The following is a 23,581-nucleotide window of genomic DNA, read 5'->3' on the forward strand; positions in this document are numbered from 1 at the left end:
TCCTACAAAAATAATTTAAATGCAGCTTTAAGATCTCCGAATCCATCGAGGGCGCAACACTAACTTTTAAAAGGTGGTCGCCAGGCAACAAGCATCAGCTTCTGGTTGCCCAAACTGAAGATATTGTTAATTTGAAAGAATAAGAGCTTTATTAAGGTAACCAAACAAAATTCAGATTCTTTACAGAATGTGAATCTTACGTGTCATCGGTTAACTTTTCCACCTTCTATTCCTGATGAACTCACACAGTTACAGCAGCGTTAACAAAGTCAAAGGTTAAAATGTATTAATCCTCTCAAGCTCACAGATGAACTGATTATGTTTAGTTTGTTTAATCCATACTCAAAACAAAAACATATACAGTGATTGTTTGTTCATCCGTCCAACACTGCCTCCTGTCTTTATGCTAAACTAGGCTAAGCTAGGCTAACCGCATCCTGGCTACAGCCCCGCGCTTCAGGCACAATGATTAGACTGACTTCAATCCTCATCTCATTTTGGGGTACTCATGCCTGAAAAGCTATGGTCTGGAACTGTTATAAATAAATACAAAATTCAAATATATATATATATATTAATATTAATATATTCTTGTTTAAATAAATTCTAAATTTAAAAAAAGATCTTGAAACGAAGAAAGAAAAGTAGCTTCTTTCACAAATTGTGAAACTACTTGTGAAAAAGGCCACACAGACACACACACACACACATACACACTATGGACCAGTATGATCCCACGTGTTCCATCAACGTATATAAACTGCTTGCATCAACTCAACTGGTTCTGTGCGACGTCCTTCTGGGTGAGTCTCACTGATTCTGTTTGGACTGTAGATGACTCTATTATTGTTGTGTATATGATTATGTTTAGGCATACGTAAATATTATTACACATCGTATATTTGTTCTGTGATTTGGAAGTTTATTTTCCAGGAATGGAAATCAGCAGCAGATAACTGCCAAATGCTCGTAAAATCAGCAAGTGGTTGCTAGATTTGCTTCTTTTTTTTTTGCATGTGGGAAAAATAAGTGACTTTTGTGTATACAGCATGTGCTACGTGTGTGTGTGTGTGTGTGTGTGTGTGTGTGTGTGTGTGTGTGTGTGTGTATGAGATATGTGTATTTTCCTAAAGAGTATTATCTATATTATGAAATGTCCACCTGGTATTTTCTGTAATATTCAGTCGTATGAGGGATATTTGGCCAGCTGTAGTGGTTCCTTAATGGGGATTATGCTCAACTTTCCTTTCAGAAACACTGGGTCCATCTGAACCTTCTGCTCTGAAATAGTTTCAGAATAGGTAGAATGATTTGAAACGGAGCCAGAAGAAGCTCCACAAAGAGGCAGAGGAAATCGTGTTTTGAAGGAAAATTCAGATTTAGAGGAGAAAGATTTCAGTGCGTCTCATTTGATTTTGGGATCTTTTGAAGTCTTGAATCTTTGGGAAGGTTTCACCATAATCTAGAAAATGACGTGTGCTTGTTTCAGACAGAAAGGATTTTGCTGATTTCAAAGATGAATTTTTCCTCCATCAACGACACGTCAGCAGTAACCGGGAACCAGCGGGACTACTTCACCAGAGCGGTGACCAACAATGTGATCGTCACGGCTCTCTGCATCGCCATCAACTACATCAACAGCACTCTGGTCCACACCTTCAGGAAGCACCAGGTCTCACATTCACCGTTGTTTTTACAGTATTTGTGTGTAAATTGGGGGTCAGCAGTGGAGAGGAATTCATCTGACTTCATGTTTGTTTCCTCTCAGCTTGAAGCAGACGGCTGTTATTTTTTTTTTATATATATATCAGGTACATTGTTTTCAAAGCTTAAAGAAAACGGTTTTGTAGAAAATGATGCACCATTACAGTGACTGTGAGGAACTTGTATCTGGTCCTGAACCAGTCTCAGAGTAGTCCTGATCCTCTATGTGAACCAGTCTCTTAAATGGAAGAACAAGACTCTGCTGAAATCATTCATCATTGAAGTCATTGAACTATTTTGTGAGTCATCGCCGACGACATCGTCCGCTTTCAATGTCTCGTAGCGCAAAGTAAAGAAAATGAAAATAGCTGAATATGAGTTTGATAAATCAGAGATGATGAACTATCTCAGACCCTAATTCTCCTCCATCTTCCTTCCAGATGTTCAACACGAACCCTCGTTACATCCTGTTCATCCACCTGGTGATCAACGACATGATGCAGCTCATCCTGTCCACTCTGCTCCACATCCTCAGCTACGCCCTCCAGACCATCAGCGTCTCCTTATGCCTCATCCTGCTCCTCCTCGCCATCCTCGCCACCCTCAACACCCCTCTGAACCTGGCCGGCATGGCGGGCGAGTGCTACGTCGCCATCTGCCTGCCGCTGCGTCACGGACGCATCTGCACGGTGAGGAACACCTGGATTCTGATCGGCGTCATCTGGACGGCGAGCGCCTTCTCCATCCTGCCGGACCTCTTCATCCTCTTGGCCACAGAGCCGCTGCACTTCTTCCACTCTAAAGTGTTCTGTTCCAGAGACTTTGTGTTCCGGAGCTCGTACAGCCTGAAGAAGAGGGACGCCTCGCACATCGTCTGTCTGGTCCTGGTGTGGCTCACGCTCCTCTTCGTGTACTTCAGGATCCTGTTTGCAGCCAAGGGAGCGACGGCAGACAACAAAAAAGCCAGAAACACCATCGTGCTGCACGGCTTCCAGCTGCTGCTGTGCATGCTGACGTACGTGAGGCCCATGTTCGAACAAGCTCTGCACTACCTGTTGCCCGGTCGGTTCCCGGACGTACGCTTCGCCTGCTACGTCCTCGTCCAGATCCTGCCCCGGTTCCTCAGTCCCATCGTCTACGGACTGAGAGACCAGACCTTCAGGAGACACATGAGGAGGTACCTGCTGTGTAAAGTGAGGATAAGCAACCAGGGAACATCCTCGTGAAAGTGAAGTGAGTCGTCTCAAGGAACCGAAACCAACGTTCATGTCGACTCCACTTTGTAACGTGATCGTTGGCGTTTCACATGATTGTGTTGAAGTAGTTAAAAATTATAATGCATTGCGTTTACAAATACATTTCAATAAATACTATAGCTCCAATGATAAGGGTGAGAATAGAGTAAAACATTTAACTTCAGTTGATTTATGACATTAAGATACGTTTTCTGAAAATGTTTAGTTTAAATATGCAAATGAGGCATTCTATTATTTGATCTGTGCTGGTACATTTCCAGAACATCAATCTGAACATTGGATGAAGCCTATGGAGCTAAATCCAGGTCAAAAGTTTTGATCATTTGAAAATATAAGACCTCAAATATCAAAATATATATGAAAGTGAAAAATGAAAAAATAAATGTATTCAATAAAACTGAATCAAAATGATATTCAAACCAAACAATTTTTTCATTCACTTATTGTTTATTTTGAATACATTGATGTATTTTTCAATGTTCAAGACCACAACTTGAACTTTCAGGTTCACATTTTTTTTTCAAATGATCAAAACTTTTGACCTGGATTTACCTTCATAGAAGCCGGGTTGAACATTCTTGTTTAATTTTTTGAACATATTAGAGTCATAGTCAGAACATTTTGGATATCTCTTTGTTTCACTCCATGAATCAGAAAATACTGTCAACATCTATTTCCTCCATGTTTGTATTAATAAATGTAGTATAAATGAGTGTGTGAATGATGTGTGAACAAACCCCTCTGTAGAAAGCTTCAGAACATAGAGTGGAATGAACGTGTAAAGTTTGGTGTATAAGAGCTACTGAAGTGAAGATTTCTGGATCAGAGTCTGAGAACAAACTCATTTAGAGAAAACGTCTTGAAGAGATGTTTGAATAAAGTTTTATCTCAACTCATCATTGTCATGTTTTTCTTCTTCTCTTCTCTGACAAATCAAAGAAGTGTGTGTGTGTGTGTGTGTGTGTGTGTGTGTGTGTGTGTGTGTGTGTGTATCAAAGTGTTTATAGAGACTGTGTGTGTGTCCTCTGTGTCTCACCTGGACTCAGGCAAGTGAGGGACGGACAGAGACGCAGGTGAGAACGTCTTTCTGATGTTAGCACGTCAGCTTGTTTGCTTGTTGGCAGTTATATATTTACAATTCAAATATATTGAAATGTTTAAAATGTAACTGAAACACTGTGTGTGAGGAGATGTATTTTTACATTTGGAAGAATATACTAAAATAATGTTATAATAAAATAAACTAATGTTATAATATGCTAAAATAATGTTATACTAAAATAAATGAATGTTATAATATACTAAATAATGTTATACTAAAATAATGTTATAATAATACAAACTAATGTTATAATATACTAAAATAATGTTATACTAAAATAAATTAATCTTATAATATACTAAATGTTATAATAAAATAATTTATAATAAAATAAAATAATGTTATAATTTAAAAAAATAATGTTATAATACAATAATGTTATAATAAAATGATGTTATAATATACTAAAATAATGGTATAATATACTAATGTTATAAGATACTAAACTAATGTTATAATATACTAATGTTATAGTAAAATAAGGTTATAATATACTAAACTAATGTTATAATATACTAATGTTATAATAAAATAATGTTATAATATATTTAAATAATGTACTAATAATATACTGCACGTTTACGGTTTACATCACATTGTGATCGTTTGTGATTCATTAATTATTTCGTACTGAAACACAAAACAATAATGTTTTAGACCAAGCTTTGCAAAAGTTGAGTTACATAATAAATGTAAAGATACATAATGCTATTAATGTGAAAGACTTGATGCACCAGTTGTGTTCACATGAATGAAACAGTTAACATTGTGTTTTAACTTTATGTTTGAGAAAAAAAATGTGGCTGCAGGTGAAAAGAGAACAAATTATAATATAATAAATTATACTTAAAACCTTATACACCCGAGGGTCCCCCATTTGGACGCAGAGTACATAACAACTTAGAGAGTTTTGTGTTAAAAGTAACTGGCAGAGAACCCACAAAGAACGAATATAATGATGTTATAGTTCTGCAGAAACCTCAGCGTCCTGGGAACAACATGAACTAGGTCACTTCTACATGAGACAAACACATCTCCCATCAGTCAAGCAAACAAATAACAAAATATCATAACTCATACTCGATATGACTGGAAAAGACCGGAGAAAACAGCTGCTACACTCCGTTAGCAACGTGCTACCTACAAACATGCAGCATGAAAAAGCATGTCCGCTTGACGGAGATTACGGACATATCTTCCATTTCTCTCTCCGGTAAACCATCGCAGAGATATTCAGCTTCGAACACAAAAAGTCACACAGCTTTCATCGAATATTGTACTCACTTTTGGTCGAATCTCAGCGAAAAAATGGAATATCTCCGTACTTCCACTGTTTGTTATGTCCAGCTGCATGTGCTCCGTGTGAATCCGTTCGATTCGTGTCTCTCCGACACTCCTCGGCTTCTTGGGAGGGTTGGAAGCTCAGCAAATTAGATTTCAGATCTGCCATCAGATGGGACGTTTTTGAGCTTTATTGGCTAATAGTGCTGTCAATCATCTAGCTTTCAATTCCAGGCAATTCTATTGGCTCCTACACTTCGAAGGATGTCTCAATGGTGAAAATCGGAGAAGGGGGGGGCTGAGATACAGTCTAAGCAGAGAGAGTGGGCTGAATCTGAAGCAGTATGTGACCATAAACTAAACAACTAAAAAGGGCTTAGAAAGAGCTTAAAACACTCAAAAAAGGTGCAATCTTCTGTCTTTTGATTCATTGAACATCAGGAGTGATACATAGAAGTGATATAGAGTGTTTTTGAATAAAAAAAAATTTTTTTATTGAAATATTGGAATATTTAATCAGTTTTTTAATTTTATATGCTCTATATTTTATAAATGTTTCACTGTATCTATGTATAATTGTGTATATAGAGCCTTTATCAGTTGTTATAAGAGCTGGGAATATTTAAAATCTTGGATTTCCATACTTTCCAAAAAACAATATCCTGAAATTGCTGTTTTTCCAGAGCGAGCTTTTGAATTTTCCAAGTTGTGCTGTGTTCCATCCTTATCTTATGTTAACCTGTAACATGTATACTGATAGTTCCATGATTTTTCTCATCTCAAAAATATATAAAAAAAATGTATTATTATTATTATTATTTTTATTTTTTTTATTTAATTATACACTTAATTAGGTATTTCTTATCTTTATTCGAGCTGAGGCCTGCAAATAGGCCTCGTTTATAAAAGGTTCAAGCAGGGAATATAATTTGTGTGGTTTATAACATCTGAGCAAAGTAGTTTAATCATACAAAGAACTTGTAGAATAGAAAAAAAGACACAACTTTAGTGTCAGATTCTCAAACTACCTTCAGGTCTCTGCTGCATGTAGAAAATCACAAAATCACAATCAGAATCGGTTTATTGCCAAGTAAGTTTGCACATACAAGGAATGTATCTCTGTGCATGTAGGATGCAGGATCAGTTAAGTACCAAATGCATTGTTACTGAAGGACAACTCCTTGCTGGATTTGCTGGATTGTCGTCTCTTTAATGTGTGTTTATTTTGAGGTTTGGAACTTTTTGCTGTTTTGTTTTAAGTCTGTTATCTGATCCTGGATGAATAAATGTTTAATTGAACAAAAACTAAATAAATATTCCTCATAAATACAATTTGTTTTTTTATTTATTTATTCCTTTATATAGTTTGGTCTAATTTATTGTTTACATTCTATTGTATTTGAAATGTTTTGAACATCTGTGTTCATTGTGCAACCCTGTATTATAAAATGGCAATAATAAATCTGTGAAACCGTATATAATGTAACTACCAGCCCTGTTTCAAATAATATTTTTTGTCTGTTATACCTTCATTTTTTTCTTAATTTAATTTAACAGCAAGGTCTTTTGTCATTTCCTGTTGAGGTTACAGGTTGGTCTGATATGTAAATATGTTTATTTTTATCATATGCATCAGCTAAAGTCATCCTGTCCTCAACAATCCAGTTCAGCCTTCTTTGTTTCATGTTTCCAGTCATCATTAAAATCTGATCTCTATGTTATCGGAGCTCTGACTAAATACAGGAACTATTAGCACATCACCATCAGACGCAAAGTCAGAAAATTAACCAAAACAGCAAATGATGAACTTTAAAATGCAAAAAAAGAAAGAAATAAAGAAGCTTGGAAACTAATAGATGCCTCCTGCTGATGAGCGATCTCCTAAACCTGTGAACACCTGAAGAGGTTTTGAGGAAATCCAGAGGTGAAATCTACCATTCATGCTCACTCATGTGCAAATAAGCCCTGCTTGAATTCCCTGCTATTACTGCTGTCCTCCCTCAACATCTGTGAAACATGAACCCTGTGTGAAGAATTGACACAGATGGAATCCATCTGCTGGACTTTTTCACCTGATAAGAGCCACTTTCGTTTGGGATTTTCATTCTGCTCGTTCACGCTTGATTAGTGGACAGTTAGACACTGAGTGAATGGTAGTTTAGGATAGGCAAGTTTAAAATGCCTGCCAGTAATGTCACAATAAAATGAAGCAGCATCGACGGCTTCTTCAGATAAAAAAAAGAGTATTACTTGTTTCAGCAAATGCCCCAAAACAATATCCAAATCAGAATCCAGCTAATTGTAAGGTAGGTTTTCACATACAAGGAATCTGCTTGTGTGAATCGGTGCACAGACAAGAAACTAACTACTATACTATATTATGAAATCTTAATTAAAAATGAGAAAGTATGTTCAGTGTGAAAGTTGAAGGAGCTCGGCAGGCGTGTTCAAAAGAAGGAATATACAATGTGTCCTCTTAACGCAGCATGAGAAAACCTCTTGTTCTTTAAAGTGAAGTCAAAGCTTCATGTGTTAAAGCTGCATTCTCTCTACTGTCCATCAGGGGGCGACTCCTCTGGTTTAGTAAATTATGGTTAATTTAGAGTCAAACAGACCATAAAGCAGAGTATGCTATGGGGGCGGGGCTACACAGTGATTGACAGGTCTCTAAAGGCATCTCTATGTCACTCCTCCTCAGTCCAAATACAAACACTTCCTGTTCACTGGCTGCAACGAAAAACAAGATGGCGATGGCGAAATCACCGAACTGGAGGCTTCAAAACGTCCACAAACCAACGAAAGACGTCACCATGACGACACCCACTTCTTATATCCAGAATATGAGAGGACTAGAAGTACAAAGTCACATAAAATGGAAAAGTACTTTAAAATTGTATTGTAAATGTATTTAGTTACATTTCACCACTACTAGAACCAAAGCACAACGTTCTTCATGGTTCTAGCCTCTGAATGTTACTCGCAACGTACTAGACTGATGTATTTAACATTAAAATGTAAAACCTTTGTTTCTGTGTGATGTGAAAGGTGTTAACCCAGCTGTACCTCTTAGTTCCACAGAGCTTTACGGTCTTGTTGTGGTTTTTCTGAATATTTACTTCAAACAGCACGCACAGTACGAGTGAGAAGAAGAGTGAATGTTGGAGGTGACTCCACATCAGTCCTGTTTCTGCTCCGTGTCTGCTGCCCTCAGGTTCCTACAAAAATTATTTAAATGCAGCTTTAAGATCTCCGAATCCATCGAGGGCGCAACACTAACTTTTAAAAGGTGGTCGCCAGGCAACAAGCATCAGCTTCTGGTTGCCCAAACTGAAGATATTGTTAATTTTAAAGAATAAGAGCTTTATTAAGGTAACCAAACAAAATTCAGATTCTTTACAGAATGTGAATCTTACGTGTCATCGGTTAACTTTTCCACCTTCTATTCCTGATGAACTCACACAGTTACAGCAGCGTTAACAAAGTCAAAGGTTAAAATGTATTAATCCTCTCAAGCTCACAGATGAACTGATTATGTTTAGTTTGTTTAATCCATACTCAAAACAAAAACATATACAGTGATTGTTTGTTCATCCGTCCAACACTGCCTCCTGTCTTTATGCTAAACTAGGCTAAGCTAGGCTAACCGCATCCTGGCTACAGCCCCGCGCTTCAGGCACAATGATTAGACTGACTTCAATCCTCATCTCATTTTGGGGTACTCATGCCTGAAAAGCTATGGTCTGGAACTGTTATAAATAAATACAAAATTCAAATATATATATATATATTAATATTAATATATTCTTGTTTAAATAAATTCTAAATTTAAAAAAAGATCTTGAAACGAAGAAAGAAAAGTAGCTTCTTTCACAAATTGTGAAACTACTTGTGAAAAAGGCCACACAGACACACACACACACATACACACTATGGACCAGTATGATCCCACGTGTTCCATCAACGTATATAAACTGCTTGCATCAACTCAACTGGTTCTGTGCGACGTCCTTCTGGGTGAGTCTCACTGATTCTGTTTGGACTGTAGATGACTCTATTATTGTTGTGTATATGATTATGTTTAGGCATACGTAAATATTATTACGCATCGTATATATTTGTTCTATGATTTGGAAGTTTATTTTCCAGGAATGAAAATCAGCAGCAGATAACTGCCAAATGCTCGTAAAATCAGCAAGTGGTTGCTAGATTTGCTTCTTTTTTTTTTGCATGTGGGAAAAATAAGTGACTTTTGTGTATACAGCATGTGCTACGTGTGTGTGTGTGTGTGTGTGTGTGTGTGTGTGTGTGTGTGTGTGTGTGTGTGTGTGTATGAGATATGTGTATTTTCCTAAAGAGTATTATCTATATTATGAAATGTCCACCTGGTATTTTCTGTAATATTCAGTCGTATGAGGGATATTTGGCCAGCTGTAGTGGTTCCTTAATGGGGATTATGCTCAACTTTCCTTTCAGAAACACTGGGTCCATCTGAACCTTCTGCTCTGAAATAGTTTCAGAATAGGTAGAATGATTTGAAACGGAGCCAGAAGAAGCTCCACAAAGAGGCAGAGGAAATCGTGTTTTGAAGGAAAATTCAGATTTAGAGGAGAAAGATTTCAGTGCGTCTCATTTGATTTTGGGATCTTTTGAAGTCTTGAATCTTTGGGAAGGTTTCACCATAATCTAGAAAATGACGTGTGCTTGTTTCAGACAGAAAGGATTTTGCTGATTTCAAAGATGAATTTTTCCTCCATCAACGACACGTCAGCAGTAACCGGGAACCAGCGGGACTACTTCACCAGAGCGGTGACCAACAATGTGATCGTCACGGCTCTCTGCATCGCCATCAACTACATCAACAGCACTCTGGTCCACACCTTCAGGAAGCACCAGGTCTCACATTCACCATTGTTTTTACAGTATTTGTGTGTAAATTGGGGGTCAGCAGTGGAGAGGAATTCATCTGACTTCATGTTTGTTTCCTCTCAGCTTGAAGCAGACGGCTGTTATTTTTTTTATATATATATATCAGGTACATTGTTTTCAAAGCTTAAAGAAAACGGTTTTGTAGAAAATGATGCACCATTACAGTGACTGTGAGGAACTTGTATCTGGTCCTGAACCAGTCTCAGAGTAGTCCTGATCCTCTATGTGAACCAGTCTCTTAAATGGAAGAACAAGACTCTGCTGAAATCATTCATCATTGAAGTCATTGAACTATTTTGTGAGTCATCGCCGACGACATCGTCCGCTTTCAATGTCTCGTAGCGCAAAGTAAAGAAAATTAAAATAGCTGAATATGAGTTTGATAAATCAGAGATGATGAACTATCTCAGACCCTAATTCTCCTCCATCTTCCTTCCAGATGTTCAACACGAACCCTCGTTACATCCTGTTCATCCACCTGGTGATCAACGACATGATGCAGCTCATCCTGTCCACTCTGCTCCACATCCTCAGCTACGCCCTCCAGACCATCAGCGTCTCCTTATGCCTCATCCTGCTCCTCCTCGCCATCCTCGCCACCCTCAACACCCCTCTGAACCTGGCCGGCATGGCGGGCGAGTGCTACGTCGCCATCTGCCTGCCGCTGCGTCACGGACGCATCTGCACGGTGAGGAACACCTGGATTCTGATCGGCGTCATCTGGACGGCGAGCGCCTTCTCCATCCTGCCGGACCTCTTCATCCTCTTGGCCACAGAGCCGCTGCACTTCTTCCACTCTAAAGTGTTCTGTTCCAGAGACTTTGTGTTCCGGAGCTCGTACAGCCTGAAGAAGAGGGACGCCTCGCACATCGTCTGTCTGGTCCTGGTGTGGCTCACGCTCCTCTTCGTGTACTTCAGGATCCTGTTTGCAGCCAAGGGAGCGACGGCAGACAACAAAAAAGCCAGAAACACCATCGTGCTGCACGGCTTCCAGCTGCTGCTGTGCATGCTGACGTACGTGAGGCCCATGTTCGAACAAGCTCTGCACTACCTGTTGCCCGGTCGGTTCCCGGACGTACGCTTCGCCTGCTACGTCCTCGTCCAGATCCTGCCCCGGTTCCTCAGTCCCATCGTCTACGGACTGAGAGACCAGACCTTCAGGAGACACATGAGGAGGTACCTGCTGTGTAAAGTGAGGATAAGCAACCAGGGAACATCCTCGTGAAAGTGAAGTGAGTCGTCTCAAGGAATGTCGACTCCTCTTTGTAACGTGATCGTTGGCGTTTCACATGATTGTGTTGAAGTAGTTAAAAATTATAATGCATTGCGTTTACAAATACATTTCAATAAATACTATAGCTCCAATGATAAGGGTGAGAATAGAGTAAAACATTTAACTTCAGTTGATTTATGACATTAAGATACGTTTTCTGAAAATGTTTAGTTTAAATATGCAAATGAGGCATTCTATTATTTGATCTGTGCTGGTACATTTCCAGAACATCAATCTGAACATTGGATGAAGCCTATGGAGCTAAATCCAGGTCAAAAGTTTTGATCATTTGAAAATATAAGACCTCAAATATCAAAATATATATGAAAGTGAAAAATGAAAAAATAAATGTATTCAAAAAAACTGAATCAAAATGATATTCAAACCAAACAATTTTTTCATTCACTTATTGTTTATTTTGAATACATTGATGTATTTTTCAATGTTCAAGACCACAACTTGAACTTTCAGGTTCACATTTTTTTTTCAAACGATCAAAACTTTTGACCTGGATTTACCTTCATAGAAGCCGGGTTGAACATTCTTGTTTAATTTTTTGAACATATTAGAGTCATAGTCAGAACATTTTGGATATCTCTTTGTTTCACTCCATGAATCAGAAAATACTGTCAACATCTATTTCCTCCATGTTTGTATTAATAAATGTAGTATAAATGAGTGTGTGAATGATGTGTGAACAAACCCCTCTGTAAAAAGCTTCAGAACATAGAGTGGAATGAACGTGTAAAGTTTGGTGTATAAGAGCTACTGAAGTGAAGATTTCTGGATCAGAGTCTGAGAACAAACTCATTTAGAGAAAACGTCTTGAAGAGATGTTTGAATAAAGTTTTATCTCAACTCATCATCGTCATGTTTTTCTTTTCCTCTTCTCTGACAAACAGCGACAATGATGATGAAATCAAAGAAGTGTGCGTGTGTGTGTGTGTGTGTGTGTGTGTGTGTGTGTGTGTGTGTGTGTGTGTATCAAAGTGTTTATAGAGACTGTGTGTGTGTCCTCTGTGTCTCACCTGGACTCAGGCAAGTGAGGGACGGACAGAGACGCAGGTGAGAACGTCTTTCTGATGTTAGCACGTCAGCTTGTTTGCTTGTTGGCAGTTATATATTTGCAATTCAAATATATTGAAATGTTTAAAATGTAACTGAAACACTGTGTGTGAGGAGATGTATTTTTACATTTGGAGGAATATACTAAAATAATGTTGTAATAAAATAAACTAATGTTATAATATACTAAAATAATGTTATACTAAAATAAATTAATGTTATAATATACTAAATAATGTTATAATAAAATAATTTATAATAAAATAAAATAATGTTATAATTTAAAAAAATAATGTTATAATAAAATAATGTTATAATAAAATGATGTTATAATATACTAAAATAATGTTATAATAAAATAATGTTATAATATACTAATGTTATAAGATACTAAACTAATGTTATAATATACTAATGTTATAGTAAAATAATGTTATAATATATTTAAATAATATACTAATAATATACTGCACGTTTACGGTTTACATCACATTGTGATCGTTTGTGATTCATTAATTATTTTGTACTGAAACACAAAACAATAATGTTTTAGACCAAGCTTTGCAAAAGTTGAGTTATATAATAAATGTAAAGATACATAACGCTATTAATGTGAAAGACTTGATGCACCAGTTGTGTTACATGAATGAAACAGTTAACATTGTGTTTTAACTTTATGTTTGAGAAAAAAAATGTGGCTGCAGGTGAAAAGAGAACAAATTATAATATAATAAATTATACTTAATTCAAGCAGGGAATATAATTTGTGTGGTTTATAACATCTGAGCAAAGTAGTTTCATCATACAAAGAACTTGTAGAATAGAAAAAAAGACACAACTTTAGTGTCAGATTCTCAAACTACCTTCAGGTCTCTGCTGCATGTAGAAAATCAGAAAATCACAATCAGAATCGGTTTATTGCCAAGTAAGTTTGCACATACAAGGAATGTATCTCTGTGCATGACAATAAACACAATGCAAATGTAGAAGGCATTGTTGAAGGAGCCCAGTCTCCACTGTAAGCTACTGAGGCGTCTTCCCCTCTGGAGCGACCCGGTTGACGCGCTGGTTGTAAACTGAAGTTATCTTAAGGGATTATTTACAGCAACGCATTTAGAACAAAATGAAAACATCTTATCGTATCTACAAATGTATTTCTTTGGTTTGCAAAGTGTCTTAATTGATTACTCAAAATATAAGGCGACTAAAAATGTCAACCATATTTTCCAGTTTCTGCAACCATAAGGTGATGCTTTGTTGAGAGGTGTGCAAATCCAATTATAGCAAATATCAAATCTAAGGTGTCAACAATGTTGTCAAAGCCATTTCTGTTTATTTGACATTTAAAAGCATATTTCAAATATAGTAGAAAACAAAATACTATTAACAGATACATACTTTTTCTTATTTTAGAGGTAATTGAGAGTTGTTTTATTATTATTATAATTATGATGCAAGGGTTACAGTATAAGTATGTGTTTTGAATAAAAAGAGGCAAAAAGTAATTTTTAATACTTTGAACCGACCAACATTTGGACTGATTGTAAATCCTAAAGCTACATAATATGATTCAGTAAATTTACATTTTTTATTTTTTCTGCATTTTCTGTCTAGTCTCTCGGGTCTTAGTGAAGGATGAGTTCATCAGTGGGTCCTGAAGGCAACATGACTCAGCAGGTTTTGAAATTAATCATTACATCAGAGGAAATATAAAAGTAATTCTTGACTTGTACTGTTGTATTGATAATTTAGTTTCTAGGTCACTATTTCAGCGTAAATGTGCAATTAGCTACCATGTCACAATGATTTTCTTAATTGTTTCTTTTCAATTTCATAAACCTTGAAAACATGAATAATAAATACTTGTTGATGTCCCACATGGCGAGAGAGAGGAGGAGGCGTGTCAGTGGACATGATGTTTACCAAATGTTGATATGATCAGTGTGTGATGTCATTAAATTAATGGTTTCTCTTTGGATCAGTTCACATTCGTCAGAGACACATTCAGCACCGCGTTTGTCAAGAACCTGATTGTGGTTCTGGTCTGGATCCTCCTCACTTACATCAACAGCAGCTTGATGGTCACCTTCTTCAGACACCAGGTACACACACACACACACACATGTTAATTATTAACACATGTTACAGCCCTTTATTAATCACACTTCATAATTTACTAAAATGAGGACCTTTTCTTTGCCTTTATATAAACAATTGTTAATAAACTACATTTAATAATTCCCTCTGAGGACGGTTGATGATTCCATCTGGACTTTCCCTCCAGGACTCCACACTTCCTCTAACTGCATCCCCTTCATCTCCCTCCAGACGTTTTATGAAGACCCTCGCTACATCCTCTTCATCCACATGGTGATCAATGACGCCATCCAGCTGACCGTCACCATCACGCTCTTCGTCCTCAGCTACATCTTCTACAGGATCAACGTCTCGTTCTGCTGCTTCTTCATCCTGGTGGCGGTCTTTACCACCAGGAACACCCCGGTCAACTTGGCCAGCATGGCCATCGAGCGCTACATCGCCATCTGCTGGCCTCTCCGACACCACCAGATCTGCACCGTGAGGAGGACCTACGTGGTGATCGGGTTGATCTGGTTCGTATGCGCAGCTCCAGACATCACCGATCTGTTTGTGACACTGGCGACGGAGCCCCTGAGCTTCTTCCACGAGTTGGTGTTCTGCTTGAGGTCAAACGTGTTCAAAGACCCGATCCTGGCCCGCAAACGACTAGCCTTTGACATCATCTACTTCTCCTGCGTGTTCCTCACGCTGGTCTTCACCTACTTGCAGATCCTGTTCACGGCCCGGGCCCTCTCCACGGAGAAGGTGTCGGCGCAGAGGGCCAGGAACACCATCCTGCTTCACGGTGCCCAGCTGGCCATGTGCATGCTCTCCTACATCTCCCCCAGCGTGGAGATCGTCCTGCGTCTGATCTTCCCCGGACAAGTCCTAGAAATCAGATTCGCCAACTACCTGATCGTCTACATCCTGCCGCGCTTCCTGAGCCCAATCATCTACGGCGTCAGAGACAAACAGTTCAGGAAGTACCTGAAGATGTACCTTCTGAGGAACAGGTGCCGGGTCAAGCTGCAGACGGTGTCCCCGCAGTTCAAAGAGGACACGTCCTAGAGGTCTTATGCTGCGTTCACACCAAACACAAAGAGCATTTTCACCATCCCGTTGGATCGTGGTATCATTTGTCTTTATTTGAGTCATTCCCGCAAGATGAACCGGAGAGGACTGAGGGTTTCCTCCGTGTAGACAACGTTTCATCAATCACAGCTGAAATAACCACCACAGCTGCTTTGTACATGTTGAGGAAGAAGCAGATATCCTGGAAACTAAACAGCGTCTTAGTCCCTGGTTCATGACCTCATCCTGAGGAGTATTCACTGTATCTAACAAGCCACACATTTACTACAGCTGAACGAAGACAAAATACACAGATTGTGTTGAGATTTAATTGCCATAAACGGATGAAAAAGATGCCGAAATAACTATATTATGATGCCCATTAGTGAAAAGTCTTCTCTCCTCAAGACAACGAGTTAATAACTCTTAAAACACTAGTTTTTGGTTTGATTGGTGCTAGGCTATGCTAACATTGTAGCAGCTAACGTCATCCAGGCGTAAATACGTCAGCGTGGTTATTGTTTGTTTGTTTACACATTCTGGTCTCTGCATATGAGGTATGGTAGAGTTCTGAGTGAACACAGACAGATTCAATATTTGTTTCCTTTATTTCTGATTCAATGTCATGTGATGAAGGACGAGAATCTCAACTTTATGGACTCAGCGTCACACAAATTTCGCGCTCGAGTTGAAACGATTCAGTACTCATTTCCTGTCTACTTGACTTTGACTTTGTTTGAAATCTCACGGTTCGATGTGTTTGGTGTGAATGCGGCAGCAGACTTCACTTTACTTTGTTTGGCTTCATTTTTAATATCATTTAGTTTTATTTAACCACTTTCATAACTGCAGGCTCAATTTGTATAAATGTGAATAATTTAACTAGGGTTTGAATAAAGATATTCCTAATTTTTAATGTTATTGTAGGTTGTTAAAAATACAATAATAATATAATAAAATATATACATTATTATTGAATTCATACAGTCACAATAAAGGGTATGAATATGGAGGTAACAAATGGGATTCATGTATTTTCTATGTGCATTTGTGACAATAAAGAATACAGAAAGTAAAACTGTGCTGTCAGCATAAACAGATAAAGTCATCTCATCCAAAATAAACTTTAAGTTTAGCTGGAACGATAATGTTTTTTATGGTAAAATAAAGATTAAAGGAATGTTTGTTGACTCACTCTGTGATCACAACTAACCAATATTAGATCTTTACAAAGAGCCAATTAAAAACGTTAAAAACAGAACTGCAACAAGCTGATATCAGCTGATTTATCCCAAATATCAGAGCGTAATATTAACCAAGATATGATCTAAAAGTGGCAACATTATGCCTACTGTCATTTTAAAATGTCAGGAGTAATATTTGTTAAAGTTGAAATTAGAAGAAATACTATTTAAATTTAAAAATCATATTTAAAAAAAACAAATCACCGCAACAATCACAACATTATCAGTTTAATATGTTTATCAATGAATAATAAAAATGATCATTACCTCTAATCATATTGCAATGACAGTCAGAATAAACTGATATTTATTAACAATTAGATATTTGTTTTCATCCCTGAATCACATGAACACAAAGAAGAGAGAAGAAAAGAAAAAGAGAAGAAAAGAGGAGAAGAGAACCACCTGGTGGCTCACACCGAAGCTACACCTAACTTTATATTAATCATCAATAACTCATCATCTAACATTCATTAAAGTGATGATGATGATGATGATGATGATGCTGAGATCTTCATCACTGACTAATAACATCTTACTGCTGAACAACAACAACAATAAAATAAAATCCAGAATGCAGCTAAAATTAATGTTGTTCAACTCAAACAATATTAATGTTAATTAACAGCTCACTCTGTTGATCCATAACATAACCTGTGACATCATGAGCCATCTCTATGGTGACCGGATCAATACACAGACGCATCAATACAAACACTCATATACACACATATACACATATACACACATATACACACATATACACATATACTGTATATATATATATGGGACATCTGCTGGAGGAGTCAGAGGCTCAACAGGTGAGAGAGGAGCTCCATCACCTCTTATTATTAATATTATAATTATTATTATTATTATTATTATCAGTAGTATTATAATTATTATTATTGTTATTATTATTATCATTATTATTATTGTTATAATAATTATTATTATTATCAGTAGTATTATAATTATTATTATCATTATTGTTATTATCATTATTATTATTATTATTAATTGTATTATTATCATTATTATTATTATTATTATTATGATACCGCTGATATGAACATGTGTTTCTTTCTACTTTCTTCTTAAAAAGAAAAGGTTTTGACATTTTTAAAAGTATAATTTTTTTTACTGTTATGTCATTTATCTGCTTTGTTATATTGTTATTGCTTTTATTGTTGATTGGGTTAGGGTTAACATGTAAAGTGCCTTTAAGTACCTTTTAAAGAGCAATTTAAAATAGATGTATTATTATTAATATTGTTATTATTGTTATTATTGCCTTATTATATTCTTGTCTCATGCGTTTCTTACGTTCTTTACAGAAATCAGAGTGAACATCAATGAGCTGCTGTTTGTATGAAATGTATTAATATACATGTTTGTATTACAGTATTTTGAATGCTATACGTAGTACTGAGTCCCACAGCATCACTGTGTTAACGTTCATCTTTATGATAATAAATTAACATTATTTTAGATTTAGTTGGAGTCAACGATGAGAGAGGAACACCAAACTAAAGCGTTCTTCATGAAGAACCTTATCCAAAGTTCTTCATGAAGAACCTTATTCAAAGTTCTTCATGAAGAACGCTGAATGTGTTTTATTTTCTTTGATCTTCGATCTCCTAAAAACCTAAACATGATGGTTGTGGGTCTGATGTGTGTGTTCAGGTTGAGAGGAGGATGCTGAACTCTTCCTCCTCCTCCTCCTCCTCCTCTCTGGAGCTCCTGATGAGTAACATCAGCGCCTCGCTGCCGGCCGGCTCTAAGGACAGCTTCTCTAACGCTCTCACCAAGAACACCATGGCCATGCTGGTGTGGCTGACGCTCAGCATCATCAACGGCAGCATGGTGCACACCTTCCTACGACACAGGTACACACACACACACACACACCTGTGTCACATGACGACTGGTCATGTGATGGGCGACATGATATTTCGATTGATCGATTTCTTTGTGAATACAGCTGCAGATATTATAGAATTAAAGGTTTCTTCATCGCTCGATCGTAAAACGAAATGTTCTAAATAAAATCTGCTATTGAAAAAAAAAGGTTCCTTTTGCTGAAGCACAACTCCAAAAGAAACGAACGTAACTGGAAGTCTTTGTTACTAGAAGAGGATGTCTCTTCTGTCCTCGTAGACGGTAGAATGTCCCCAAGTTCACACCAACACGTCCTGTCCTCTGGAGACAGCCAGTCTCTGGTCTCCAAAGGAAGGGTTCATGATCAGGGTCTTTGTCTGTTGTTTAACTTATACTTCACTAAAGTTATTCTTTATGAGACAATAAGTTCAGAAATACATATGTATATATATATAAATATATATGTATATTATATTGTGTGAGCAGCGTCTCCTCATCATGGTGGCAGAAGCAAAATATGTGTTATTGATTACTCTAAGAAACCATTTCACTAAAGCGTTGTGCTGCACACATTTATTTTACGACATTTGTTATTTTATTTCATTCATTTATTTCTTAGTTTATTTGTATCGTATCGACTGTCTCACTGATCTTCCTGTTATTGTTATTATTATTTTGCTTTTGCCGCTTTGTCTGTGAAAGAACTGTGCTCTATCAATAAAGTTATTATTATTGTTATTATTATTAAATAAGACAAAAAGAAATGTGTAATTCTGAAAACAGTTAAAGGTGAAAATGCTGCTTTGACTGTCTCAGTGCTCTTGTGATTTTTACACTTATTTAAAATCTAAATATGCAGAAATATGTTAATAAGCCTCGTTAAAACAACAAAGATGAGCTCTGATAGAAACAGTCAGAGTTCAATGAATAATTCCACAAATGATGTACAATTGCAGTTTTTTATCTCACTATCTTCAATATCTTTGTGAGTTTAGAAACTCTAAAACCTTTAATACATGAATCAATAAGCCGACCAGTAACCAGGACGCTGTGCCTCTGTGGTTGTTCTTTGGCTCCAGTCGGTTCTACGAGAACCCGCGGTACATCATGTTCATCTACATGGTGATCAACGACGCGCTGCAGCTCAGCCTGGTCACAGCGCTCTACGTGGTCAGCTACATCTTCAGGAAGATCCACGCCTCCGTCTGCTGCTTCCTGGTGAGTCCTCACCTGTCCTCACCTCACCTGTCCTCAACATGTCCTCACCTCACCTGTCCTCAACATGTCCTCACCTTAACATGTCTTCACCTGTCCTCAACACGTCCTCACCTCAACCTGTCTTCACCTGTCCTCAACATGTCTTCACCTCAACCTGTCTTCACCTGTCCTCACCTCACCTGTCCTCAACATGTCCTCACCTGTCCTCAACATGTCCTCACCTCACCTGTCCTCAACATGTCCTCACCTAAACCTCTGATAACATTAGTAACTACTTACATTATTAATAATATTTTGTTCATTATACTATGTGCAATTCAACTTTTTGCTACTTTTCAATATTATTCTATTAGACACTGGTGTTAGTATTACTTCTTAAACACTTTATATTCCGAGATTTTTTTACTTTATGTATTTACTCATATTGCTATTGGATTTTATTTTATACTTAATAATTGTTTAAATATTAAATATTGTTTTTTGTTATTTTTCTGTTACTGTGGCACAAGAACTTCCTTTGAGATTAATACAAATAAAAATAAAAATCTTATTTTATTAATACAAAATATATTAAATCATTACATTACATTACATTACAGTCATTTAGCAAACGCTTTTGTCCAAAGCGACTTACAATAAGTGCATCAACATTGGTAATCAAAAGAACTACTAGTCACCAGAAGTCATAAGTACATTTCCTTTTCCAAACAAGCATCTAAGAGCATGAAGCAGAGCAGAACTCAGAGCCAAAGTACAGAAACAAGAGAAACAGTTAGTGCTATAAGTAATACGAATACAATAAGTGCAACAAGCTAGTATGAAAACAATAAGCGCTAAGTGGAAGGCTCAGGGTAGCACTTCCTGAAGATCAACTAATAAAGTGATTAAAATGAGCTCCACCTTTAAAAGCTGCATCAATAATTATAATACAATAATATCATGTATATTATCCTCCATAATGAGTACTTTCACTTTTGTACTTTGATGCTGATACCTTTGTAGTTTGACTTTTACTTGTAACAGAGTACTTGTACACTGTAGTACTTGTACAGTGTAGTACTACTCCCCCCGGTTCCCCTCAGATCATGACGGCGGTGCTCACCACCCGCTCCACCCCTCTCATCCTGGCCGGCATGGCGTTGGAGCGCTACATTTCCATCTGCTTCCCTCTGCACTACGGACACATGTGCACCGTCCCTCGCACCTTCCTCCTCGTCTTCATCATCCTCATCCTCACGGCCGCCCCGCCCGTCACCGACCTCCTCATCACCGTCGTCCACGAGCCTCTGAGCTTCTTCCACATGGACATCTTCTGCGACCACCCGCTCCTCTTCCGCCACCGGTCCATCTACTACAAGAACTGCGTGTTCGACGGCGTGTACCTGTCCTTCGTGGCTCTGACGCTGCTCTACACCTACTGCCGGATCATGATGACGGCACAGGCCGCCTCCACCGGCCTGGCGTCGGTGAACAGAGCCCGGAACACGGTGCTGCTTCACGGAGTGCAGGTCGGTGTTTCATCATGAGTGGCGACGGCCATCGTTACTAGTACTTCTTCTTTCTACTATCTTTCAAAAATGTTCTTGTCCAAACGATGATGTCAGTGATTACCTTTCAGTGAAGGATTTGGCAGTACAGCGGTCACTGAGTAACGCCAAGGCCATCCATACCATAATATCCCTACTTCAGGAGCAACGGAAGTCAAACATTGTTATGAATATTATATTATATTTCTGCTAATAGAGCTCCCGAGTTGCTACGCACTGGCCCTTTAAGGACGGTAGATCGATGGCTCGGTAACCAATACTTATAGTGTGGGATGTAAATGTTGCTCTTTACTAATAATTAACATCAATCCATATTTTCCCGTCCTGCTGTTTCAGCTGCTGCTGTGCATGCTGGCCTTCGTGGTTCCTTCCCTTCAGGCTGCTCTCATCTCCTTGTTCCCTCGCTTCAGTCTGGAGATTCGTTACATCTTCTTCCTGCTCGTCTACATCATCCCGCGTTTCATGAGCCCCATCATCTACGGATTTCGTGACGAGCTGTTCAGGAAGTACTGGACCCGGCACCTGGCTTGTCGGGGCCAAAGTACCGTCAGGGTCAGACCGGTGTTACTGAAAGTGAACCAGGTGGTGAAATAACAGGAGTCAACCTCCGGTTCTTTAAAGTGAAGTCAAAGCTCCACGTGTTAAAGCTGCATTCTCTCTAGTGTCCACCAGGGGGCGACTCCTCTGGTTGTATAGAAGTCTAGTCTAAAATGACTCTACTTCTCTCTTGATTTATTCCCTCAGTAAACATTGTAAACATGAGTTTATGGTCTCAATCTCTAGTTTACAGTCTTCTTCAACACAGCATGATGTTCATTTACTACATTATGCTCCATTTAGAGTCAAACAGACCATGAAGCAGGGGATGCTTTAGGGGCGCGGCTACACAGTGATTGACAGTTATCATATATAAAAATAAAATATAAATGTATTTCTGATGCTCACAAATATTTCTTCTTTTAAATAAACGTAACAGAAATTCATGAATATAAGTATTTAAAAAGGATTTATAATATTCATCAAAAACATTTGGAAGTTGTTATATTTGTATATAAAAGGTTTAACCTACATTTACTGCTTGTTTGTCATGTGTGAATTTCGCTGAGACGTCGCTCCAACGGTAAATTATCTGTAGCCAATCAGATGCTTCTCCTTCATTTTCAAACAATCACATGAGCACAAGTTAGCGTTGTAGCTAACCTACCTACGTGGTGAATGAACTTACATTAATAAAGCGCCCATCTAGCCTCAAACCACCTTACACTACATGTTAGCATTCACCCATTCACACACATTCATATTTGCCTCTGAGATGTAATGAGTAAAAAGTACTTAGTTGAAATACTTGAGTAAAGTATCTCAGATTTGTACCTATTCACATTCCACCACTGTAAATAAAAACTGTTGTACATGAACTCAACAGGATATTTGGTAGGCAAACTGTATTAGTATTTATACCAATATCTAAAAAATTTTGATTTTTTGTTTTTCTTTGTCTACTGTGATAATAGTCTAATAATAATTCTGCATACTTTGAGAATATTTCCTTGGGCTTCAGAAATTAATAGTTTTTTCTAAAAAATTAATTAATTGCATAATTAAGAAAATGACCAATAGAGTTATAAATAACGATAATAATTGTAAGTTGCAGCCCTGTTGGCGTCACAAGAAAAAACATGGATTTATTAAAGTGTTCCCATACTTTTACGATTAAAGTACAATGGACCAAATATTATATTTTAATTATATCTTGCAGAATAACCAGTACAACTATATGTTTGCTGTGAAAGTTTGACTTTGATCGTCCTCGTCGTCCTCGCCACCCGGCCCCCCGCCTGTGTTCTCTAGGCAGGTCATCCGTGACCCGACCCACGTGTACGACGCTCCCTACCACAAGGCCCAGAGCGTGGTCGTCCAGGTGGAACACAAATTGT

The 23,581-nt window shown here is 37.7% G+C and overlaps 3 protein-coding genes across 3 annotated transcripts; all 3 read left to right on the plus strand.

Moving 5' to 3' along the window:
* The first annotated feature begins 1,516 nt into the window (after positions 1 to 1,516).
* LOC137880573 (odorant receptor 131-2-like) lies at positions 1,517 to 2,930 on the plus strand. The gene is made up of 2 exons (XM_068721987.1): positions 1,517 to 1,672; positions 2,145 to 2,930. Exons 1-2 carry the CDS (start codon positions 1,517 to 1,519, stop codon positions 2,928 to 2,930), a joined length of 942 nt encoding a protein of 313 aa, XP_068578088.1.
* A 7,150-nt stretch (positions 2,931 to 10,080) lies between these two features.
* Positions 10,081 to 11,494, plus strand: LOC137880575 (odorant receptor 131-2-like). Its single transcript, XM_068721988.1, has 2 exons — positions 10,081 to 10,236; positions 10,709 to 11,494. Exons 1-2 carry the CDS (start codon positions 10,081 to 10,083, stop codon positions 11,492 to 11,494), a joined length of 942 nt encoding a protein of 313 aa, XP_068578089.1.
* A 3,110-nt stretch (positions 11,495 to 14,604) lies between these two features.
* Positions 14,605 to 15,754, plus strand: LOC137880576 (odorant receptor 131-2-like). The gene is made up of 2 exons (XM_068721989.1): positions 14,605 to 14,709; positions 14,936 to 15,754. The coding sequence occupies exons 1-2, from the start codon at positions 14,686 to 14,688 to the stop codon at positions 15,752 to 15,754; spliced, it is 843 nt and encodes a 280-aa protein (XP_068578090.1). The 5' UTR covers positions 14,605 to 14,685.
* Positions 15,755 to 23,581: the final 7,827 nt, after the last annotated feature.

The sequence above is a fragment of the Cebidichthys violaceus genome, unplaced genomic scaffold (genome assembly GCF_023349555.1).
Source record: "Cebidichthys violaceus isolate CVI_PGR_0920_01 unplaced genomic scaffold, fCebVio1.0.p SCAF_29, whole genome shotgun sequence".
NCBI lineage: Eukaryota > Metazoa > Chordata > Actinopteri > Perciformes > Stichaeidae > Cebidichthys > Cebidichthys violaceus.

Excerpts from the sequence above, each read along its gene's own strand:
- LOC137880573 (XM_068721987.1), top strand. The coding sequence starts at position 1,517 with ATGAATTTTTCCTCCATCAACGACACGTCAGCAGTAACCGGGAACCAG. Across the intron at positions 1,673-2,144 it reads ACACCTTCAGGAAGCACCAG|ATGTTCAACACGAACCCTCG; the intron begins GTCTCACATTCA and ends TCTTCCTTCCAG.
- LOC137880576 (XM_068721989.1), top strand. The coding sequence starts at position 14,686 with ATGGTCACCTTCTTCAGACACCAG. Across the intron at positions 14,710-14,935 it reads TCACCTTCTTCAGACACCAG|ACGTTTTATGAAGACCCTCG; the intron begins GTACACACACAC and ends ATCTCCCTCCAG.
- LOC137880575 (XM_068721988.1), top strand. The coding sequence starts at position 10,081 with ATGAATTTTTCCTCCATCAACGACACGTCAGCAGTAACCGGGAACCAG. Across the intron at positions 10,237-10,708 it reads ACACCTTCAGGAAGCACCAG|ATGTTCAACACGAACCCTCG; the intron begins GTCTCACATTCA and ends TCTTCCTTCCAG.